The 22,843-nt window shown below is 39.9% G+C and overlaps 1 protein-coding gene across 8 annotated transcripts in view; it reads left to right on the top strand.

Annotated features, from left to right (window-relative positions):
* Nucleotides 1-22,843, top strand: part of LEKR1 (leucine, glutamate and lysine rich 1) — a 189,460-nt gene that overhangs the window by 112,103 nt on the left and 54,514 nt on the right. For all 8 annotated transcript variants that reach the window (XM_070243169.1, XM_023623183.2, XM_023623189.2 and 5 more), the window contains one exon: nucleotides 14,487-14,568. In XM_070243169.1, the coding sequence (XP_070099270.1) occupies nucleotides 14,487-14,568 (82 nt within the window). The remainder of the gene's footprint in view (nucleotides 1-14,486; nucleotides 14,569-22,843) is intronic.

Raw genomic sequence — 22,843 nt, forward strand, 5'->3', positions numbered from 1 at the left:
GAAATAATACCAAGCATCTTTTCTGACCACAACTAGAAATCAACTACAGGAAGAAAATCAGAAAAGCCATAAATATGTGGAGCTTAAACAAAATGCTACTGAACAACGATTTGGTCAATGAAGAAATCAAAGGAGAAATAAAAAAATACCTGGACAGAAACGAAATTGAAAATACGACAAGCCAAAATTTATGGGATACAGCAAAAGTGGTTCTAAGAGGGAAGTTTACAGCAGTACAGGCCTACCTCAACAAACAGGAAAAATCTGAAATAAACAATCTAACAGTGCACCTAAAGGAACTGGAAAAATAGGCACAAACAAAGCCCAAAATCAGTAGAAGGAAGGAAATAGTAAAAATCAGAGCAGAAATAAATGAAGTAGAGACTAAAAAACAATAGGAAAAATCAATGAAACAAAGCACTGGTTCTTTGAAAAGATAAACAAAATTGAAAAACCTTTAGCTAGACTCACCAAGAAAAAAAGAGAGAAGGCTCAAATAAATAAAAATCAGAAATGAAAGAAGAGAAGTTACAATGGACACTTCAGAAATACAAAAGATTATAAGAGAATACTATGAAAAGCTATAAAGCAACAAACTGGATAATCCAGAAGAAATGGATAAATTCTTAGAATCGTACAACCTTCCAAAACTGAAGCAAGAAAAAACAGAGAATTTGAATAGACCAAGCACCAGTAAGGAGATCAAAACAGGAATCAAAAACCTCCCAAAAAATAAAAGTTCAGGACCAGATGGCTTCCCTGGTGAATTCTACCACACATTCAAAGACTTAACACCTATCCTTCTCAAACTTGTCCAAAAAAATTGAAGAGGAGGGGAAGCTTCCTAACTTATTGTATGAAGCTGACATTACCCTGATACCAAAACTAATCAAAGACAACACAAAAAAAGAAAATTACAGGCCAATATCACTCATGAACATCAATGCAAAAATCCTCAACAAAATACTAGCAAAACGAATACAACAATGCCTTAAAAAGATCATACACCATGATCGAGAGGATTTATTCCAGGGATGCAGGGATGGTTCAACATCCACAAATCAATCAACGATACACCGCATTAACAAAACGAAAAATAAAAATCACATGATCATCTCAATAGATGCAGAGAAAGCATTTAACAAGATATAGTATCCATTTATGATAAGAACTCTGAAAAAAAGGGGCATAGGAGGAAAGTACCTCAACATAATAAAGGCCAGATATGACAAACCCACAGCTAATATTATTCTTAATGGAGAAAAACTGAAAGCTATCCCTCTCAGAACGGGAACCAGACAAGGATGTCCACTTTCACCACTCTCATTTAACATAGTATTGGAAGTCCTAGCCAGAGCAATCAGGCAAGAAAAAGGAATAAAGGGGATGCAAATTGGAAAAGAAGTGAAACTGTCACGATTTACAGATAGCATGATTTTATATATAGAAAACCCTAAAGAATCCACCAAAAAACTTTTAGAGATAATGAATGTATATGGCCAAGTTGCAGGATACAAAATCAACATACAAAAATCAGTTGCAATTCTATACACTAACAACAAAGTAGCAGAAAGAGAAATTAAGAATACAATCCCATTTACAATTGCAATAAAAAGGGTAAAATATCTAGGAATAAACTTAACCAAAGAGGTGAAACGCCTGCACTGAAAACCATAAAATGTTGTTGAAGGAATTTGAAGAAGACACAAGGAAATAGAAAGATATTCTGTGCTCTTGGATTGGAAGAATTAGCATAGTTAAAATGTCCATACATTTTAGCAATCTAGAGATTCAATGCAATCCCTATCAAAGTTCCAATAACATTTTTCACAGAAATAGAAAAAAGAATCCTAAAATTTATATGGAACAACAAAAGACTCTGAATAGCAAAAGGAATCCCGAGAAAAAAGAACAAAGCTGGAGGTATCACACTTCCTGACTTCAAAATATACTACAAAGCTATAGTAATCAAATCAGCGTGGTACTGGCACAAAAACAGACACACAGGTCAATGGAATAGAATTGAAAGCCAAGAAATAAACCCATACATCTATGGACAGCTAATTTTTAACAAAGCAGCCAAGAACATTCAATGGAGAAAGGAAAGTCTCTTCAATAATGGCATTGGGAAAACTGGACAGCCACATGCAAAAGAATGAAAGCAGACCATTATCTTACACTGTACACAAAAACCAACTCAAAATGGATTAAAGACTTTAATGTAAGACCTGAAACCATGAAACTTCTAGTAGAAAACATAGGCAGTACTCTCTTCGACATCGGTCTTAGTAGCATATTTTCAAGTATCATGTCTGACCGGGCAGGAGAAACAATAGAAAAAATAAGCAAATAGGACTACATCAAACTAAAAGTCTTCTGCACAGCAAAGGAAACCATCGACAAAACGAAAACACAGCCTAACAATTGGGAGAAGATACTTGCAAACCGTATATCTGATAAGGGATAAATATCCAAAATATACAAAGAACTCATACATCTCAACAACAAAAAAACTAACAACCCGTTAAAAAATGGGCTAGAGATCTGAATAGACATTTCTCCAAAGAAGATATACAGATGGCAAACAGGCACGTGAAAACATGTTTAACATCACTAACTATCAGGGAAATGCAAATCAAAACTACAATAAGATATCACCTCACTCCTGTCAAAATAGCTATAATTAGCAAGACAGGCAATAAGTGTTGGAGAGGATGTGGAGAGAAGGGAACCCTCATACACTGCTGGTGGGAATGCAAACTGATGTAGCCACTATGGAAAACAGTATGGAGATTCCTCAAAAAATTAAGAATAGAGCTACCATATGATCCAGCTATTCCACTGCTGGGTATTTATCCAAACATCATGAAAACATAAATGCATAAAGATACATGCACCCCTATGTTCATTGCAGCATTACTCACTATAGCCAAGACTTGGAAGCAACCTAGGTGCCCATCAAAGGATGAATGGATAAAGAAGACGTGGTATATACACACAATGGAATACTACTCAGCAATTAAAAAAGATGAAATCCGGCCATTTGTGACAACATGGATGGAACTTGAAGGGTATTATGCTAAGTGAAATAAGTCAGAGGGAGAAAGTCAAATACTGTATGATCTCACTCATAAATAGAAGATAAAAACAACAACAAACACACAGAGTCAGAGATTGAATTGGTGGTCACCTGAGGGGAAGGGGGGAGGGAGGAGGGTGAAAGGGGTGATCAGGCACATGTATGTGGTGATGGATTGTAATTATTCTTTGGGTGGTGAACACGATGTAATCTACACAGAAATCAAAATATAATGATATACACTCAAAATTTATGTAATGTTATAAACCAAAGTACTGCAATTGAAAAAAACAAAAAATAAAACAAAAATTAAAAAAAAAATTAAATAATAAACTGCATTGTAAATTGATTTTCCTGGTGTAATAGCAAGCCAAATGATTACATTTAGGATAAAAGTATTAGAATTTCCTTAAATACTCCTTTACTAACAAAGGAAAACTATAAATTTTACTTCCTGTTTGCCCAAAGATCTATTTCCCTCCAGTAACTTACCTTCCGGTCAGCCTTGGTTGGTTGTAACAGTAGTTCGCCTGCTCTTAGAACAGCTTACTCAAGAAGGGAGGGGCTACGATTAGTTTGGGAGTCATCCACAGTATGGCAGATGGAAGACTCCCTGAACAGCATCCCAGTGGGGCCTTGCCTGCAGGGCACAATTTTCAGAGGGAGCTCTCTGTGGTGAATTGACCAGCCTTTATGATTCCTTTTGAAACCTTGAACTCCAGAAGGAATAATGTAATCTTGGCTTCCAGTAAAAGAGGAGAAGTGCTGATTTTACAAACAAAACCAAGAAGTCTTGCAGTGGTCCTTGGTTATACTAAATCCAACAGTCCTTAAAAGAGGCCAACTTGATAATGGGACACTATGGGCTGCTTCTATACCCAAAACGGGAACACAAAAATACATGATTTTCCTAGGGCTTCTAGACACGTTGCAAGCCAGATAGTCTTAACCAGAACCCAGAGATTTCTTTTATAGAACCAGGTCACCATTGGAATATGCAGTCTAATAAAGTAGAAGCCACTTGGTCTTTGATCACTGGAGTCTTGTAAGATTATCTTTGTTTCCTTGCTTTTTCATTTGCTCCCAACTTTGAGCTTTCCTATAAAGATTATCCCTATTTTACGTATTGTGTTCATCTTACAGATGTTTGAATCTTCGAATTTTCTACAATGATCTTAGGCATCTGCTCCTTAGGATGGATGTTTCTTCTCTAAGACTCCTTTCTCACCTTTAATATGCTGTAATTCTGGTTTGTTCTCTACTCATTTTTCACCAGTGCCATTGCATCCTTCTCCTCTCCTCGTTCTCCTCCTCCAGCATGGTTTTCCTCTTTAAAGGCTAGATCTTAGCCTGCCATTTTCTCTGACTTTTCTTTCTCTGTACCATCCCCCTCAGGACCTTAGGGTAAATTTTAGCCATCTTTTTTTTTTTTTAATTCTATGGACTCTGTGCATTGCCTCATTTTCTAAATCCATCTCTCTCAGAAAGATTTACCCCATTCTTTCTCTCTCACATTCTATTCTAGCGGCCTAATTTGACTGCAGTCGCCTCCCTTCTCCCCTTACCTAAGTTTTCTTCTGCCCATTTGGTCACCAATCACCAATTAATCTGGTCATTCAGCAATTTTAGGCGCTTTATGGTGAAGGCTAGGCTTGATCAGGGACAGATCTGTGTCATACGTAGCTTCTACACTAAGCATGCTGCATCCTCAGGGCAACTCCAGCCAAGCGGTGAGGGGAAGGAGCTCTCATCTGCCCTGTCCCTAACACCTGTATGGACACAGCCAGGCGCTCTCCGCACGTGGACTCACGCAGGCACACGACACACCTGCTGCTGATAGACATTTGCAGATCGTCCGCGGTTAGGGGCCAGGGGCATGAGGAACAGTGACACTATCTGAATGAGAAATAAATGACCTATCCCCTCTACCCCACGTCCAAAGTCTCTCACCTCTTACCCGCGTCTCTTTCCCGCTAGCTAAGCATTGACTGTCCTTACATCATTAAAAAAAAAAAGAGTAATTCCTATGAATTCAGGCAGCTCTCCTTGTACACTCTAACAGCAAACATTCCGGAAGCACTAACCACATGACTGGCACAATGCAGCAGCCACAGTGTACCCCCTTATTATCACCGTCCTGGGTTAAGCACTTCTATTATCTCTAGTTTCAAAATGCGATTACTGAAGTTTAGAGGAATTTAAGTCATTTGCTCAAAGCTACACAGCTGCTCATCATTAGAATTGGAACCTGAGTCCAGAACTGTGCTGCCAACACTTGGGCTCTTAACCCTTGAACTCCACTGCCCGTGAGCATCACAGCATAAATATTGTTACCATTAATTTATACTTCAGAGAGAGCTACCGTACCAGGCCACTTCCAGTCCTGGATTAAACACAAGTTTCCATAAGGAGAAGGCGGAAGAGGTCCCGAGGACAGTAGACAGCTGGTGATGGGTTATATAAACCATAACCATAGGTTATGAAATGGGCTATAAGATGGGTATGGGTATGTTAGCATAGTTTACTGTTAGGCTAGTGTAATATGACTCTTTTGTTTGCTATTACCAAAATAAGCCACGTTCACTATTGATTAGGAAATGCCAACATTCACGTAGAGTTATAAACGTTTGGTGTGTATCCTCTCAGACTTTCTGTTCTGAATATATATATTTTTATAAGAGTGGAATAACAGAGTTTTATAATCTCCCCTCCATTTCCTCTATTATGAAATCTGTCTGTGTCAAAAATATTCATAGTATTCTGATTTTGGATGAATCATCATTTATTTAATCATACCCTATTTTTGGACAACTGTTTTCATTTTTTTTCTGTTAAAATAATATTGTGATAAACATCCCCATAGCTAAATCTTTTCACATATCTGTGAGTGTTGGCTTCAGATCTCTTCAGTATTAAAATTATAAAGTGTTTTTGGTTTTTTTGCTTGCTACTTTTAAATTATATAATTGTGTGGTAGAATTTTTTAAATGCAATTAGCACAAAGTGGTTTTGTAGCATGAAAGCACTCTTTGGAAGAAATTCTTGCCCTTTGCCTATTTTACTGCCATCCCAAGACAGCGAGGAGAAAGGATGCGGAAAGGAGAATCAGTGCTCTGTGTGGCCGATGACGCACTCCATCACTTTCTCAGTTTTGCGTAGCATTAGTGCTGCATACGGAAACCTCTGTAGGCATTCTGATTATAAAACACACTGGTTCATTAAAGTTGATGTCTGTATGCTTGTGTGACTCTATTTGAAAATGTCTTAAATATTTTTAGATCTAAACTTCTCTATCTTCCACTTATTCCTTTACTTTATTTTTAACCCTATCTTTTTCCTTTTTATCCCATAAATGTTTTTAGCTAATATTCTGTCCCTTCCTACTTAGTTTACTCTAGGCTTTCCATTTATATTACTAGTATTTTTCAGTTTTTAATTATGCAAATTTATTTATTTGTACAAATTCATCAGAAAATAAAGTACTTTCTAAAGTATTCAAAAGTTTCTAAATCTATCAGGATTGCTCCTATGAGATAGACAAAGTATTATCTTCATTTTGCCAGTTGAGAAGATTTAACCAGGATAAAAAAAAATAGGGGCTGGCCCAGGGGCATAGTGGTTAAGTTTGCATACTCCACTCCAGTAGCCTGGGGTTCGCTGGTTCAAATCCCCAGTGTGGACCTACACACTGCTCATCAAGCCATGCTGTGGTGGCATCCCACATACAAAACAGAGGAAGTTTGGCACAGATGTTAGCTCAGTGACAATCTTCCTCAAGCAAAAAGAGGAAGATTGACAACAGATGTTAGCTCAGGGCCAATCTTCCTCACCAAAAAAAAAGAAGAAGAAGAAGAAGAAAAGAAAGAATTTAACTCTGCCTATCTTATCCATCCATAATTTGTAATATTTTTAAGCCCCTATAAATTACAATTATCTTCATGTTATATTGCATTGGTTCAAAGTTCAGAATAAAAAACCACAGTGGAGGTTTAGAAGCATTTTTTGGGTTTTTTGGCATTCTGAATTAAATTCTTGATCCTATTAGAATATAATTTATTTCCAAATTTTAAATCTCTGATATCTCCTTAGCTTGATTTAATCCAGCCCTACCACTTTCCTCCATTCACATACACACAGCTGAATAATTTTCTGGTTTTAATATAACTACATCTGGACTGAATTGCAACTTTTTAGCTGTATATCCACACCTGTTCTAGCATCTGATTTATAAAAATCTCCCAATGTCATTTCAGTCCCTTCTGGCATTATGCAGAAAATGTTAATGTACTTCGAGAATACTTGTTTCAAAATAGATTTCAATCAAACCTCTGAAATATAAACCCTAAAATGAAATGAATTTTCCAAGTGGCTGTATTCACCATCTGAGCTTTGTAAAATGTTTGCTAAAGTTAAAAATATGCTAATTTGCAATGGATATAGTTGAATACTCGTTAAAGAACTTTCTTCTATTATTGGTATATATTACATCTGCAAAAGTTTCCTCTGTTAATGCTCGTTTTAAAAATGTAAGTGAGATATTACCTTTGTAAAGGGCTAAGCTCATCAAACTGTGATACAATAATATATACACACAAATGGTCCCTAAGTGTAGCTACTGATGATGCTCATTCGCATCAGTTACATCTGATCAGAAACCTCGCGATCTCAGCCACGTAATTAACTAACTAACCACCTAACTCAACAAAATCATTTAGAATGGTGAGAAAATAAGACAGATTTCAGTTTAAAGGAGTTAGTGATTTGTTATCTAAAACATGATTTATCATTCATGAAGGCAAAATGAGGCACTTGTTTATAATTTCTCTAAGGACAAGGGAATATATTTTATTGATATTTACACGCTGAATCCAGCTAGCATGGATGATACCTATAACAGAATGGATGCTCAACAAGTGTCTATTGAAATAACATAACATACTTATAAGAAAGTTGCATTTTAATGCCACAATACCTATTAGGTATTATCAGTGAAAACTGTACAACTCTTTCTGTTTCATGCATTTTAATCTCTGGTACATAATTTTAAACATTTATTTGCTGGCATTCTTTTTTCTAATGTCTACAAAATTTCATTCATTCTTTCAACAATTACTTTCTGAGCACCTTCCATGTCTCAGACACTGAATATTACAGATAAGGTTCTTGCTCTCATGGAAGTTACATTCTAGTTAGTTCACATTGTGAAGATTAAATGAGCGTAATGCATTTAGAATATAGTGCCTGGCAACTATCAACATTTATTAGCTAAGATGATGATGATGATGAAAGACACCCATATATAAACACTATTCAAGCCATGAGACTAGCTGAGATCAGCTAGGGAGAAAATGCAGGTAGAGAAAGGGTTCAGGACTGACCCCTGGTGCTTCCTAACATTTAGTGAACCTAAGACTGAGAACCACAACAGAGACTGAGAAGCAATAGCCAACAAGGTAGGAGGAGACAGAGAGTACGGTGTAATGGAAACTAGACGAGCGTTTCAAAGAGGAAGTAAACAATTGTGTCAAATGCTGCTGAAAGTATGAATTAGAGAAGTAAATTTTGGAATTGCCAATATAGAAGGTCATTTGTAACCTTGAAAAGAGCTATTTCTGTGGAGGAGTGAAGAAGAAACCTAGATTAGAGTAAATAGAAGAGGTGGGGGTGGAGGGCCAAGTCATAGAAAGGGAAACGTGGATGACTCAGAAGCATTAAATGAGATGACAGCATCAATAGTAAGCAGAGAACTGCAAATTAATCCAAGAACAAGACACTACTTTGTACCCTATGGACTAGCAAAAAATTTTAAACAGCTCTTTCTAGTAAGTATTAGGAAAGCAGGAACCTTCGTTCAGTGAGGTGGGAGTGTAAGCTGGTGCCTCCCTTCTGGGAACCATTGGGCATTATTTAAGTATGTGTAGGCCTATGACCTCATGAGCTTGCTCTGGGGCCATCCTGCAGAAAACTCCCCTCTTGGTATTCAAGATGAGGGGTAAGAGGCTTTTATTGCAGGATTATTTGTGGTGACACAAAGTTGCATGCAGCCTAGGTCCCATCACTATAGGACTAGATCAGTAGAATGTGGTTTGTGCACATGATTAAGTATTACCTAGCAGTCAGAAAGGAATGAATCATACTTATTATAGCTACAGGGATAGGTCTCAAAAACAGAATCTGTAGTGAAAAAGTAAGAATTAAAATGAGATTTACAGCTTAACATTTATGTAGTTTTTTAAACACCTACAAGAATTACTACTTTTTCACATGTAAGAACCAGTAGAAGGCACACATTAAATTCAAGCGCATGGGTGCCCTCTAGAATGGATCATTCCCAAATGCAGTACCTTAAAACTAAAACTAAATCAACAGCCCTGCTTGTTACCATATCCGCCTCCAGGGACAGTTGGATCTCGCTGCTCTCTCTTCACAGAATCGAATGTGTCGTCTTTAATGACTGTTTTAACCACATCTCCCACCCCCGCCAAGTTCTCTGCTCCTTGTTTCCTTTTGTGCCGTGGACACACACAACTGGGTTGATTAGACTCCTCAGTGCAGACATGGACCCCTCTCTAAAGAATATATCTATAAAATACGTCAGACACAGAAAAATACAGAGAAAATATAACAAATGTGTGTGAAAACCATCACCCACATTTAACAAGTTTTAACACTTTGCCATCGTTACTCTGTAGATTGTTATTGAGATACACACGGTTAAATCTTCCCTTTTTACTCTTCCCCATACCCGCTGGTGTGATAACCAGGCCCAACTGCAAGAACGTTGTCCTTGAGGTGGGAAGTGATGAGATTCAGGGCAGAAGCTGGGGTGCCTTACGACCACCACCCATGATCACAGCTCGCTGTTCATGGTGCTCGTGGTGGGCCTGGCACCGTTCTCTTCTTTACATGTGTCAAGTCACTTAATCCTGAGGACAACCCTCTGCTGGAGTAGCCGTTTTATATGTAAGGAAACTGAAGCGCCTGAAGCCGCACAGCTGGCAGAAGCCGAGCCGGCTCTGAAACCAGGCAGTCCGGCCGGAGAGCACCCCCGAGCTGGCTGGTCTGGGCAGTGTACTAAAAGAGTGGCCAGCTTTTGTCTTCCTATTCTTCAATTATCTCCACCACTTAAAAATACATACAGCTCAACTTCTCATGAAAAAAAAATGCCTGTGCACCGGGACCTCTGGGGGCCGAATCTCCTGCTTGTTCTTCCATTCCGCTACTTGAACCTGGAATCGTTTTCCTCCACAGGGCACTTTGAACCAGATTTTTAATGTTTTTGGTGTTTTTTATCCAGAAAGTTATAGGCTGTAAGTATCTTTCCGCTACGAAGGTTTTATTTATTGTTTTCTCAAACATTATGCTAACTTAATATACCCTCCAAGTGACTGTAAAGTTTTATATCTTTCTATAAAATAGTTAACTATGAATACCCTTTGTATATGTAGTTTCTAGAAACCTTTTGGAATAACAGGATTCTCCTAAATGACTAATTGCCCGAAATCTAATGTCTGTGTAATGCCCCCAGCAAGCAGCTGGCTTCGCGTGAAAGAGGCTAAGAGCTCTTTTGTGTCTTGTTCATTTAAAGTCATTTGCTTCTTATTTAATAGCTGCAAAGAACGCAGTCGCGTCGTGGTGGAATTTGCTGCTGTCGTTTTGGATTGTTTGCGGGGTTCCGCCTTACGTCTGCGTGCTGTGTAAAGCCAGTGCTTCTTTGCTTTTTGTAGGCATGCAGGGCTTTGCCTTATAAGCCCATGTTATGTGGAATGACCGAAAATTGAAGTTGAATGTTTTCACGATAGAGAAGGACTGCACGGAACAATACACTTGTTTAAGAACTCCTTGCCGCAGGAACTGAAGGAGCTGTCTTGGGCAGGTGGTTCTTCTCTGCTGCTCCTCCCGACTGTGCCCCTTTACTTATTAAGGACAGGAACTGGGCCCTCTGCTTCCAAAGCAAAAGGACCCTACTGGTCTGTCTACCGGAGCAGCAAGAAACCAGGAGGCTGCTTGTGCCTTGCTCAGAACAGTAAAGATACATCCTATGTGTTTTAAATAATTCTTAGCCCTTCTTTATTAGAGAAAATATAACCAAAAGTAAAAAAAAAAAACAGCCATGACACTATATTAATTGACTCCTAATTATACTCTGGTGGGCTGTTTACATTATGGATTATTCATAATGAATCATTTTTTCTCAGTTCTATGTGGTGTCTTCTCTGCTTATATAAAATGATTTCTTTGTAGACATTACTTATATTTTCTGTTTCTATTTACTTCTCATGACAGCCAACAGAGATTTCTGTGTTGTATTTATTTATTTATTTATTGGGGAAGATTAGCCCTGAGCTAACATCTGCTGCCAATCCTCCTCTTTTTGCTGAGGAAGACTAGCCCTGAGCTGACATCCGTGCCCATCTTCCTTTACTTTATATGTGGGACGCCTGCCACAGCATGGCTTGCCAAGCAGTGCCGTGTCTGCACCCGGGATCCAAACCAGCAAACTCCGGGCTGCCGAAGTGGAACGTGCGAACTTAACCGCTGCGCCACCGGGCTGGCCCCCACCCCCGATTTCTGTGTTTTAAAGTATAAAATTTAATTGCTTTTCCTGTTTTTACTCGGAGATGCTGTAAATACGTAGCAAATAATCTGAAGAAAGTGTCTTCTCTACCCATCGAGTACCGTGAATTAAAGACTGAGCTATCTGTGGTTATCCTGAAATAGGGAGGAAGGCAGACTCCATGGGCATGTAGAGAGAAGAATGCTAGAGAGTATCATAGCTTTTCCTTTCTGGAGTTGGGTCATGATTATGTAGTTTATTTTCCTTTAAACCTAGTAAAGGAACTTTGATGCACAAGTGTATTCAAATATGAGCCTAAGAATACTTTTCAATACCATAAAAATGGGTTTTGAATTAGCTGCCATTTTTACTGTCTACTATTCTACTAATTATCAGGTAACTGAGAATTAATTGGATAAAATTCACATACCAAGTACCAATTCTTTGGAGTTTATTTTTAAGGTAATCAGTTCTTCCTCTTAACAATATCTACATTTAGAAGTAATAGCATAAAGTTTATTACATGGCTGAGACCCATGCTTCATCTAGTTTGACATTATATCCTGACAAAAGCACTGAGGGACATTTAACAGGAAGGCATAATTGTTTTCTTTCATGTCAGTTTCATAAAGTCAGTCACAATGATAACATATTTGTCTTAATATCTTTCATTAATTAAAATATATTGGGGCCGGCCCTGTGACGGAGTGCTTAAGTTTGTGCGCTCCGCTGCAGCAGCCCAAGGTTTCACTGGTTCGGATGCTGGACGCAGACATGGCACCACTCATCAGGCCACGTTGAGGTGGCGTCCCACTTGCCACAACTAGAAGGACCTACAACTAAGATATACAACTATGTACCTGGGGCATTTGGGGAGATAAAGCAGGAAAAAAAAAAAGTTTAAAATATATTAATTTTTAAACTTTCAAAAATTACAATCTAAACCACCTCTTGGAGTTGCACTACTAATTTATTACATATTTTATGTAGTAGAAATAATACTTTTCATTTGCCTTAGGTATACCTCTTTAAAGATTCTGGATATGCTAAGCAGATCTATGGGCACACTGACCACACTTTCACGGATAAATGTCACAGCCCCTTGTAGCTTTGCTACTCTGAGCGTCCATGTAAGACACTTAGAGAGACAGGACTTCAGGAGCAGGCAGCCTGACTTTGAATCACGGACTTACTTCTAACTAGCTGTGTGACCTTTGAAGGTAGTTGATTCCTCTGATCCTTAGATTCTTCACTGGTAAAAATAAAATGCGTATGTGTTTTTTGTAGTAGTTGTGACTGTGATGAAATGCTATGGGAGGAGGCACTCTGCACGGTGCCTGGATGTGGTGCACTGTCATCAAACATCTGCTTCCTGACCCCTGTGCTCTTCAGGGGCTGGGGGAGGTGTTGTAGCTGTGCCTGTGTGAACAGAACCCCTCCGCAAGCCCACGTGCACTTAACAGAGCCACACATTATGCCGCTTTCACAAGAGAGTGCCTTGCTTCAAAAGGTTATGCTCAAAAACTAATTCTCTATGCGGATGTTACTTTATCTTTTCTCTCATTTAATAATATCACTTGATAAACTGAAAAGATGTACCCCACAAATATTATCTATCAAGTAAGTCAGTCCACGTTGAATCTTATTTTGAGGGGCTGTCCTCTCAGCCCCTCAGCCAAGTGTAAAATCTTCAGTCAGTCTGACCTACGGCTCATGCATTTGCTCGTTCTGATACCAGGCAAGAGAATCAGACAGGATCTCATTTTTGCCTCATCTGAAAAAAGGGGCTAATAGCACCCACATGGCAATTTGAGGAATAAAGTTAAATAATGTATGTGAAGGCACTGGGTGAACATAAAGTTTTGTACAAATATCTGGTAAATTCTAATTAAAACATTTGTGTAGAGTGAATTTATTTTCTGATTTAAGGAACTGGCTCTTCTTCGTAAAACAAAGTTAAGAAGGCAGATTGAAGATATATAGAGAAATTTTATGTATTTTTAATGGATGATTAAAGATTTTAAACTTTACTGTTAAAAATATATTAAAACACCTGAGCAGATGTAACATAGAAATATTATAATTTCAGTGTTTTAAGTTGTTTTCTCCATAGAAACCAGTTGGTCCATCTGTGTAAGTTTGATTTCCACTGTATTTCCAAAAAGAGTGCCACCAAGGGCTGTCCTTGGGGCTGGGTTCAGATCACGGTTCCCACACACAAGCTGGCAGCGGGACGCACACCGTCTAGGCCACTTGTTCTTCTGCTTCAGTTTCAGTTCTGTACCTACACACACGTCAGACATGTCTGCTTGAACAATCTTCCGCAAACACTGCTTGAATTCCCCAGTTCGGGACTCTATGAAGCCGATTTCCTACTTGTATTTTGTTAGCTTTGAAAGTTATTAAAATGCCTATTAGGAGCTACCCAGAGTTAACAAGTTCTTTCCTGGGAGCCTTGTACGTGGTTTGTCTATTTCAGTTCCACCAGAGGCCTCAGCCATGCTTCTCAGCTCCAGGTGGCCAGAGCTAACGCAGGCAGTCAGGTCCTTCAGAAGGGAGCCGCATCAGAAATTCTTACGTGTCAGCTACATAAATTTCCTTGGAAAACATTAGCAAAATTTAATCTATTAGCTGTTTAAAAATTAGCATGATGTTGGGGGCAGAAAGAGGCTAATAAATTAGGTCCATCAAAACCCATTAATTCCATGGGGTTTCAAAGTAGGGACGTGCTGCATATGGTCATCCAGGCAATGTGGAATAAACGGCGACTCTAAAAGAATGTCGTTTACCCTATGAAAATATCTGGACACTTAAAATGTTTAATCAGATGAATGCATTGTGTCATTTCAGATTTACAGTGTCAAGTAGAGGCACTCGGGCTAAAGCTTCAGAAGGCAGCGACCGAGATGGACAGCTGCAAAGAAAAGCTCATGTAAGACAATGAACATTAACCAACCTGTAAGAATTTGGAAAGACCCCTGTGTTCCCTGCGGCTCTCGGGCAGCGATTCAGAGGTGCGGGTGAGGTCTCTGCTGCTTTTCTCGGCTGCTTTTCTGGACTAGATTGTATGTTGAAGGACCTGTGAATATTTTTAAACATATGAAATGTTTCTTTCCCTCAGTAAGAAACTTACCTGTCCGTGTATTAAAGCTTTTCCTGGTTGTTCAAATGTGTAACTTAATGTGAAATATTCTCTGAACTTCTTCTTTTATTGTTTTCTCTTTACTATCTGTCCAGAAGAAACAACTTTGAAGTCGTTTCTTAAAATTACAGTTTTAGGTTCAAAAAGATAGTTGAGTATCTTCGAAATGCCGGAGTACTTATGCTTTATATAAGTGAGAAAGAAAATATTGGAAAAAAATGATAAAGTGCCCTTGTAAAATATCCAGAGGATTATTTCTTTTAAAAATAATTTATTTCAGAGATTTAAAAAATTACTTTACAGGATATAGTACATCCATAATTATTGCACTAAAATAGAATTTACATAATCTTCGAAAAGCGAGTAAATTCTTTTATTCTACGGTATACAGTCTGGTAGCTCTGGTTTTCAGTTGCTATATTTTAGAAGGCTGAACCTCATTAGAAATATAAATATTTAGAATGCCTACCAACCAAATTTTGTGTTGACCATGGACGTACTCCTAAGAACGTGTTTAATAAAATTGTCAACAACATAAGGAAGAACAAGTTCCGAAAATGCCCTATCAAATTACTGTATACTTGGATTACTTGTAGCAAAATAATTTGTTTTCGAGGGGCCGGCCCCGTGGCTGAGTAGTTAAGTTCACACACTCTGCTTCGGTGGCCCAGAGTTTCCCCAGTTCAGATCCTGGGTGCGGACATGGCACTGCTCATCAAGCCATGTTGAGGTGGCGTCCCACATGCCACAACTAGAAGGACCCACAACTAAAAATATGTAACTATGTACTGGTTGGCTTTGGGGAGGAAAAATAAGATGTTTAAAACAAATTGTTTTGGAAATACAAGAAAAGTGAAATATTGGTGCTATATAACACTGTGGTTAATAGCACAGTAAATACAATAGTTCATCTGTCAGTGTATGACAGCTGGGGTTGAGGGAATGAGTGAGGGGGACCTTGAATGACTCACTGGGCGCAGGAAGTGACTTTCTGGGTGAGAAGAAATATGACAAAGAGAAACAAGATGGCAACAACCAGAGAGAACTCACCGTTCCCCACCCTCTAATGACATCAAGGAGGGCTTCGGCCGAGCAGATGTCTCATGTGGAAAGCAGCCTAATCAACCACAGCTCCCTGGCAACTTCAGCCTCTTGGAGCTCAGGAAGTGAGGAGGGCAGTCCAAGACTGGGAGGTAGCTGACCCCCGACTCAGCTAAAAGGGAATGTGTGGACGTGCCAAGACTCAGCGTGTGGAGTGGAGCCCTGGCAGGTTAGGAGAGAAGCTACATACAGAAATATGCACACTGAGGAAAAGGAATAACACGCAGTGGCTGTGACATGAATTGAGTTTTAGTGAATAGGTTTGCACAGAATCCTCTGTATATACAAGGAGGCTGCCTTTGTGATGCTTTTGGTAATTATATTTTTAACATAATTTATAAGTGCTGAGAAATGATGAGAGTCAGAGTAGACTGGAGTTGGAGGGAGAATATACCACCTCACTCAAGCCCATCAAGTGGATCACCTGGAGGGAATCGCTATACACTTGCACAGATGCTGACGCTGCTGTTTCAGTGTATAGAACTGGTGCTTCCTGCCTGTATAAGCACTTCTGAAAGGTGGAAAATGGGCAGAGTATTCACTTTTAGAAAATTTGAGCTATGGCGGGTAGAACCACTTACATGGCCCCAACTGCTGGCGACGTTTCTCGGTGCTGCCTGTACCGAGCTCTCCCACCTCTGCTGCGTCAGCCCGGCCTCACTGCTGGGACCAAGTTGAGTAGGGTGGCTTTAGGGTCAGAGCTCAGGAGGTGCCCAGTAGTATGCAAGTGCTATTTCATTTGTAGGTTAAAACCAGATTTGTTACTTGGCCATTGTTTCATTATAAATTAAGTTTGAAGTCAAAATAATTCACTAAAATATTTTGACATAAATTTGTTAATAAATTGTAGATTTACTATATATACCCAAACCTTTTTGAACTTCCAGATATTGGAAGGTGCTATGAAATCAGGTTTCTTTAAATTTTTAATCCTCCCCCTTTGTGGAGGTTGGAGGATAGAGAATTTCACCTATCCAACTTGAGATAATTCTTTTGTTTAAAGATTTGTAAATGCTTGGATATAAATTTTGTGGATTTTTACTTAAGGGGGGTAGGCAGTTTTTAAATAGATAAACCTGAGGTTCCTGTTTCCCTAAGGTTGGTGGGAAAATATTTTCCAGTTTATAGGAACTTGCTATGTATTTGGAAACAGAGATTTTATCCTTTAGGATGCATTGAGCTCCGAGAAACAGAGGTAGAGTGGTTTCAGGCTTCGCGGATCCGGGGCTCACAGTGTCACAGGGCATCTTGAGTTCCTTCTGTCTCGCCCTGCTGCCCTCAGCTCGACTTCACCCCAGGCTGAGTCCCTTGTAATCAGGGGTGGCTGCAGCTCCAGGTACCACAGCCAAAGGGAACCATCCCGGAGGCAGGAAGGGCCTGTTTTTCTGGTGTCTCCTTAGATGTGAGAAAAAAACTTCCCAGAAGCCACCAGACAGCCCTCTCCTTACAGCTCTTTGGCTAGAGCTCTTTACACACCCCCTCCCAGATGAACCAGTGGCAAGGGGAACGGGACTGCAACAGTCAGCGCAGACCCAGCAGGATTTGTCCCGAGAACAGGTGGCAACAGCGACCTCACGGCCGGAAAGGAAGCTGCAGTGCGTGTCTAGAAGGTAACCAGCACGCTTTCCTGGACAGGTAGAGTGGCAATGATGCTCTGAGAAGTTAACGATGAGATTTTCTACAAATTTTATTTGTGTATAATATCTAGATCAATTTAGAGAAGACCTTCCTGAAATAATAAAAAATATGGATGTTATAAAATGCAACTTTATTACTTTTAAATATATATATAGCTTAGAAATCTACTTTCATATATATTACATATATTTTTTATATATAATACATTCATATTTATATCAGGATAAACATAGATAAATAAGAATAACAAGAAAGACTGCTATAGATGGTGGGAAATTTTTAGGAATTCCCGAAAGAGAATGCACAGGAAAGATAATAGAAAGTGTGAACGTTACGCAGGAATAAATTAGAGGAAAATCACTTGTGTCGCGGGTGTCTGACAGGCAGGACCTCGCTTGGAGTCGGGTAACACAAAGAGCAGGGAGTGCGATCTGACAAGTGGTCAGAATGGTGGTTCTCAGACTCCAGTCTGCAGAAGGATCCTGGAGAGCTTACTGAAACGGTGCTACAGCCTGAGCTCCCCACAGACCCAACCCCAACATCACTTTCTGGGCTCCATTCCCACAGATCTTCTGCTTTTACATTTGGGTGTGCGGTGGCTCCAAGCAATGTGCATTTTTAGCGCCCTCCTCATGTGATTCTGGTGCAAGTGGTCCAGCGACGCCCACTCTGTGGAATCACATTGGGAACAAGGAAGGCGCTGGCCCCTCCCCAAGGCCCCTGGATCAACAGGCCCTTGCGTGAAGCCGCGGTGGCGAGGCATCCACACCCAGAATAGAGCAAGGAGTACGAGGACTGGAGCCAGGGAGCCTGGCAGCTGCTGAACCCCAGCAGAGGCGGGGGTCCCCACTCCCCAAGACAAACCTCCAGTGCCCCCACCATACCCCGCGCCTTCATCACAACCTTCCAAAACAACCTAGGGCAGAAAGAAACAGCAGAGCAGACAAGTAAACAAAGACTCTTCAGGCTGAGGAGGAACACCCAGCCGAAGATGACCAGGTGTGCGAGAAGAACCTCCTGTGGCCCCTTCCCCCAAAATGCCTCTGAACTCACACAGGAAGACTTGACAGCCAAGGAAACTGTCAAACAGCAAGCAGAAGAAGTGAGATCAATTTTAAAAGTTAAGGTATCCTCCAAAGTGTGTCCAGGATTGTAACTATAAAAGAAGAACAAGCTGTTGTGAAAAAGAAGCTGTTAGGAATTTGAGAGATTAAAAATATGATCAGAAAAATGGTTCCATTCATGTTAAAAATACATGTGAATGTACACAGATCTATATGGATTTAAATGCATTGAATAAACAACTGGTAGGATTACAACAGCTCCCTCTGGAAGAGGGAGGGGTGTAGAGACTCATTTACTCTGTATACTTATTATTGCTTAAATAGCTTACAGTGTGAATGTCTTTATTGTCATGTATATAATAAAAAGAACAAAAATCACTTGAAATGATTTATAATTTGTGAATTACTAATGAATATGTCTAAAGTGGTTATATAAAATACATTTTGGAACTTAGGGACCTTTATAATCTACTTACAATTTAATTTTATTAGCGGTCCCCCCCCTGCCCCCTGCCATTTAACTAATAGTTTGAGCCACAGTCAGCCTGTGACCATCATAAATCACTGCTGTGTAAGCTCTCGACCTCTCAGCAACATCCGACACGGCTGACCAATCTGTCTGGGGACAGGCTGCCTCCAGCCTTGCCTGCTGAGATATAACGTTCTCCTGATTTTCTTCTTATCTCCCTGGCCATTCATGAGAACTTTTGCCTGGCAAGCAGGTGGCTTGGTGGCATTCCAGTGTCAGAGCTTGATCCACTTTTCACATGACCCTAGATGGAACAGGATAATTTACTTCACTCATCCATGCAGTGCAGATGCTTATGGAGCGGCCTTGTGCCGTGGCTGGGGATGCAGGCACTAGATATTGGAGGAACCAGACTGACAGCTCCTAGAGCTGTTTAGATAATTTCAGGTGGTGTAAGTGCTGCGGAAATGTAAAGCAGGCTTTTGATAGAGCAGCATCCCTGAGCAGATGGCCTGAGTTAAGTTCTGAGTGACAAGGAGGAGGTGGCATTGCTAACACACTCACACCTGGAAGCAGGGAGACGAGGTCGAGGTCGTCAGTTCCTGGGAGTGAGTTTTACAGGTTAGAGAAGGAGGAAGAAGGCCAGTAGTGGTAGACAGAATAACGGCTCCCAAAGATTTTCACGTCCTAATCCGTGGGAGCTGTGAGTGTGTCACCTACATGGCAGAAAGGACTTTGCACATGTGATTAAATTAAGGGCTTTGAGATGGGGAGATTATCTTGGATTATTCAAGCAGGCCTAATGTAATCGCAAAGGTCCCAGTAAGAGGAAAGCAGGAGGGTCGAAGTCACAAAAGTGGACGTGAGGATGGAAGCAGAGGTTGGGGTGGTATGACTTGAAGAGGGAAGAAGGGGCCGCAAGCCAAGGAGTGCAGAGGGTCTCTAGAAGCTGGAAAAGGCAAGAAAACAGATTCTTCCCTGGAGCTGCCAGAAGGAACACAGCCCTCATGGCATCTTGATTTTAGGACTTTTTACCTTAGAACCACAAGAGAATAGATTTGTGTTGTTTTAAACCACAATTTGTGGTAATTTATTACAGTAGCAATAAGAAATTAATACACTAGCGTGTCCAGAACCTACTGAGGATTTTGGATTTATGCAGAGGGCAATGAGAAACTATTGGAGGATTTTGGCAAGAGAGTGAACTGATTTGATTTGTTCTAAAAGGTCAGCCTGGCTGCTCCACAGAGGATGGACTGGAGTGGGAGTACAGCAGCAATCGGGGAGACGAGGTGGGAAGCTGTGCACCTACGCAAGTGAGAAGGGACTGGCTTGATGTAAGGCTATAGTGCGACGATGGAGAGAAATGTATGTCGGGGGTAAATCAGACGGGAGGTACTAATGGAGTAGACGTGGCTGGGGAGGAAGGGGACTGGAAGGGAAAGGAAAGAAGAAAGGATGGGGTTTGGGCTTTTTAGGCATCAAGGTAGACAGTTGAGAGTCACTAGATGACAGTGACTAGGGGCCTAGACCTCAGCTCCAGACTGCTGGGCTTCAAATCCAGCTCTGCTGGGTAGGAGAGATGGCCCCTGGGCTTCTCTCTCTGGCCTCAGTTTCCTCAACTGTAACAAGGAATAAGGGCTGCTTTGAGGGTAGCATGAGACAGATAAGGTGTTACCTATTAGTGTCATTATTGCATTGGTGCCATTTATTGAAGCGGGAAAATCTGTAAAAAAAATAGATATGGGGGTGAGGGAAATAAAAAACAATGCTTTTGATCTGTTAGATTTGAGATGTCTTTTCGACAGTAAAGTGGAAACATCACGTAGGTGGTTTGAGAATGGCTATTTCATATATAGCAGTGGAATGGTATGGACCCTTGCCTTTCAAATTAGGGGGGAAATCCAATTATTTCATCTTCTTTCCTTTGCTTTGATTGGCAGAAGCAGCAGGGGCCTTTCTGAAGGCTTATTCAAAGTGGTTGAAGAGAAAGGATTAACACTATTTTCTGAGAGTGAAAGAAGGAATGCAGTGTTTGAAGAGATGTAGGCATCCTTTCTGTTCCTTCCAAGTCCTCCATTCTAATGAAGGGAAGATAAGGTTGGGCAGGGAGGGTAGACCATAGAAAGAGCGGGGCAACTGGCATCGGGGTGGGAGCTGACCCTGCCGAGGGGAGTTCTCGGGATGGTAGGCTCCCTAAGGAGCAGGCTTTCTTTTAAAAAATTGCAGCCAAGATTAATTGTCCACATAGTTAGTAAAATAACCACTGAAAGGAGTTCTGCTGTCCCTGCCTCTTGATTTGGAAAAGTATGTGTGAGAGTCTGAACACAGAGTGAAAGTTGTGATGGGGCTGCTGAATCTCAAAGCATTTTTAAAAGTAATATTTTTGTTTGATTTCAAAGCAAATGTATAAAACTTAGAAAATACACGAATACACAAAAAAGAACATCATAGTTATATTTTGATATATCCTTATAGTCCGTTTTTCCAGTAATGTATATTTCTTAACATATTTTCACTTCGTGATAGATCCTGGACATTTTCTGATAGCATTACAAGATACATGTATAGATAATTATTACATGGCTATGTAATATCCCTATCTGTGGATGAACCATAACTTATTTATTAATCACTCGTTTTTTAGAATTTGCAAATTTTTCACTTTTATAAGTAAGTTACTTTGAAATTCATATAGATAAATTTTGCTACTTATACACAATTCTTTCCTTAGGATAATTTTTGCCAGAATCATACTTGCATAATTTTAAGGCCTTTAATGCATAAAGCCTCATTGCCCTCCAATAAGATTATACTGATTTATAATCTCAACAGTGTTTGTAAACATCCATTTCTCCACTTTTTGGCTTATACTGGGTATTATAACTAAAAAAGAGAAAATTACTAGCTTAATGGATGAAAAATTGTCCCCTGAATATTTGACCCTTTCTAGTCTTTCCTCCACGACTCACCCAAGCAGAGCCTCTGCCCACTTTTCTAATGACATGTCAATCTTTGCCTTATTCCTTCTTTTTTAATGTTTTATTTAGAAATACTTTCAAACTTACAAAGATTTGTAAACATAATGATAGTACAAAGAGCATCCAAATAGTCTTTAGTCAGATTCACCTATTATTAACATTTTAACTCATTTGCTTTCTTCCTTACTCCTCTCTCTGCTTCTCTCTCTCTCTCCAGACACACACACACACACACACACACACACACACCACGCATGCATGCACAGAGTTTTTTCCTGACTCATTTGAGGATAAGTTACATACAGCATGATCTTTATATACTCAGCCTGCCTTTCCTCAGGACAGTGATATGTACATAAGCACAGTAATCAGTGTCATAAATTTACATATGATACTTTAATCTACCATCTGTATTCCAGTTTTGTTAGTTGGCTTTATAGTGTTTTCTCCTCTGGCACACGATCCAGATGGGGTCAGCCTACTTGGCATGTCTCTTTAGCCTCTTTAAATCTAGAATATTTCTAGTCTGTCTTTGTCTTTTTGTGATATTGACATTTTTGTAGAATGCAGAACCTCTTATGCTCTTTTTAAATAAAATTTTTTCATTTTGTATTGTTCTGCTGTTCTCTCTTGATTGGGTTACATATACTCTGAGCCAGAAAACCACATAGGTGGGGATGTGCCCTTCTCAGAGTATCACACCTGGAGGCACATGATCATCTGCCCTCATTGGTGATGTTAATTTTGATCACCTGGTTAAGGTATTGCTCGGCTTTTCTGCTGTATTATTACTGAGGGTTTTGTTCCCTTTC

Source organism: Equus caballus, chromosome 19 (assembly GCF_041296265.1).
Source record: "Equus caballus isolate H_3958 breed thoroughbred chromosome 19, TB-T2T, whole genome shotgun sequence".
In the NCBI taxonomy this organism is placed as follows: domain Eukaryota; kingdom Metazoa; phylum Chordata; class Mammalia; order Perissodactyla; family Equidae; genus Equus; species Equus caballus.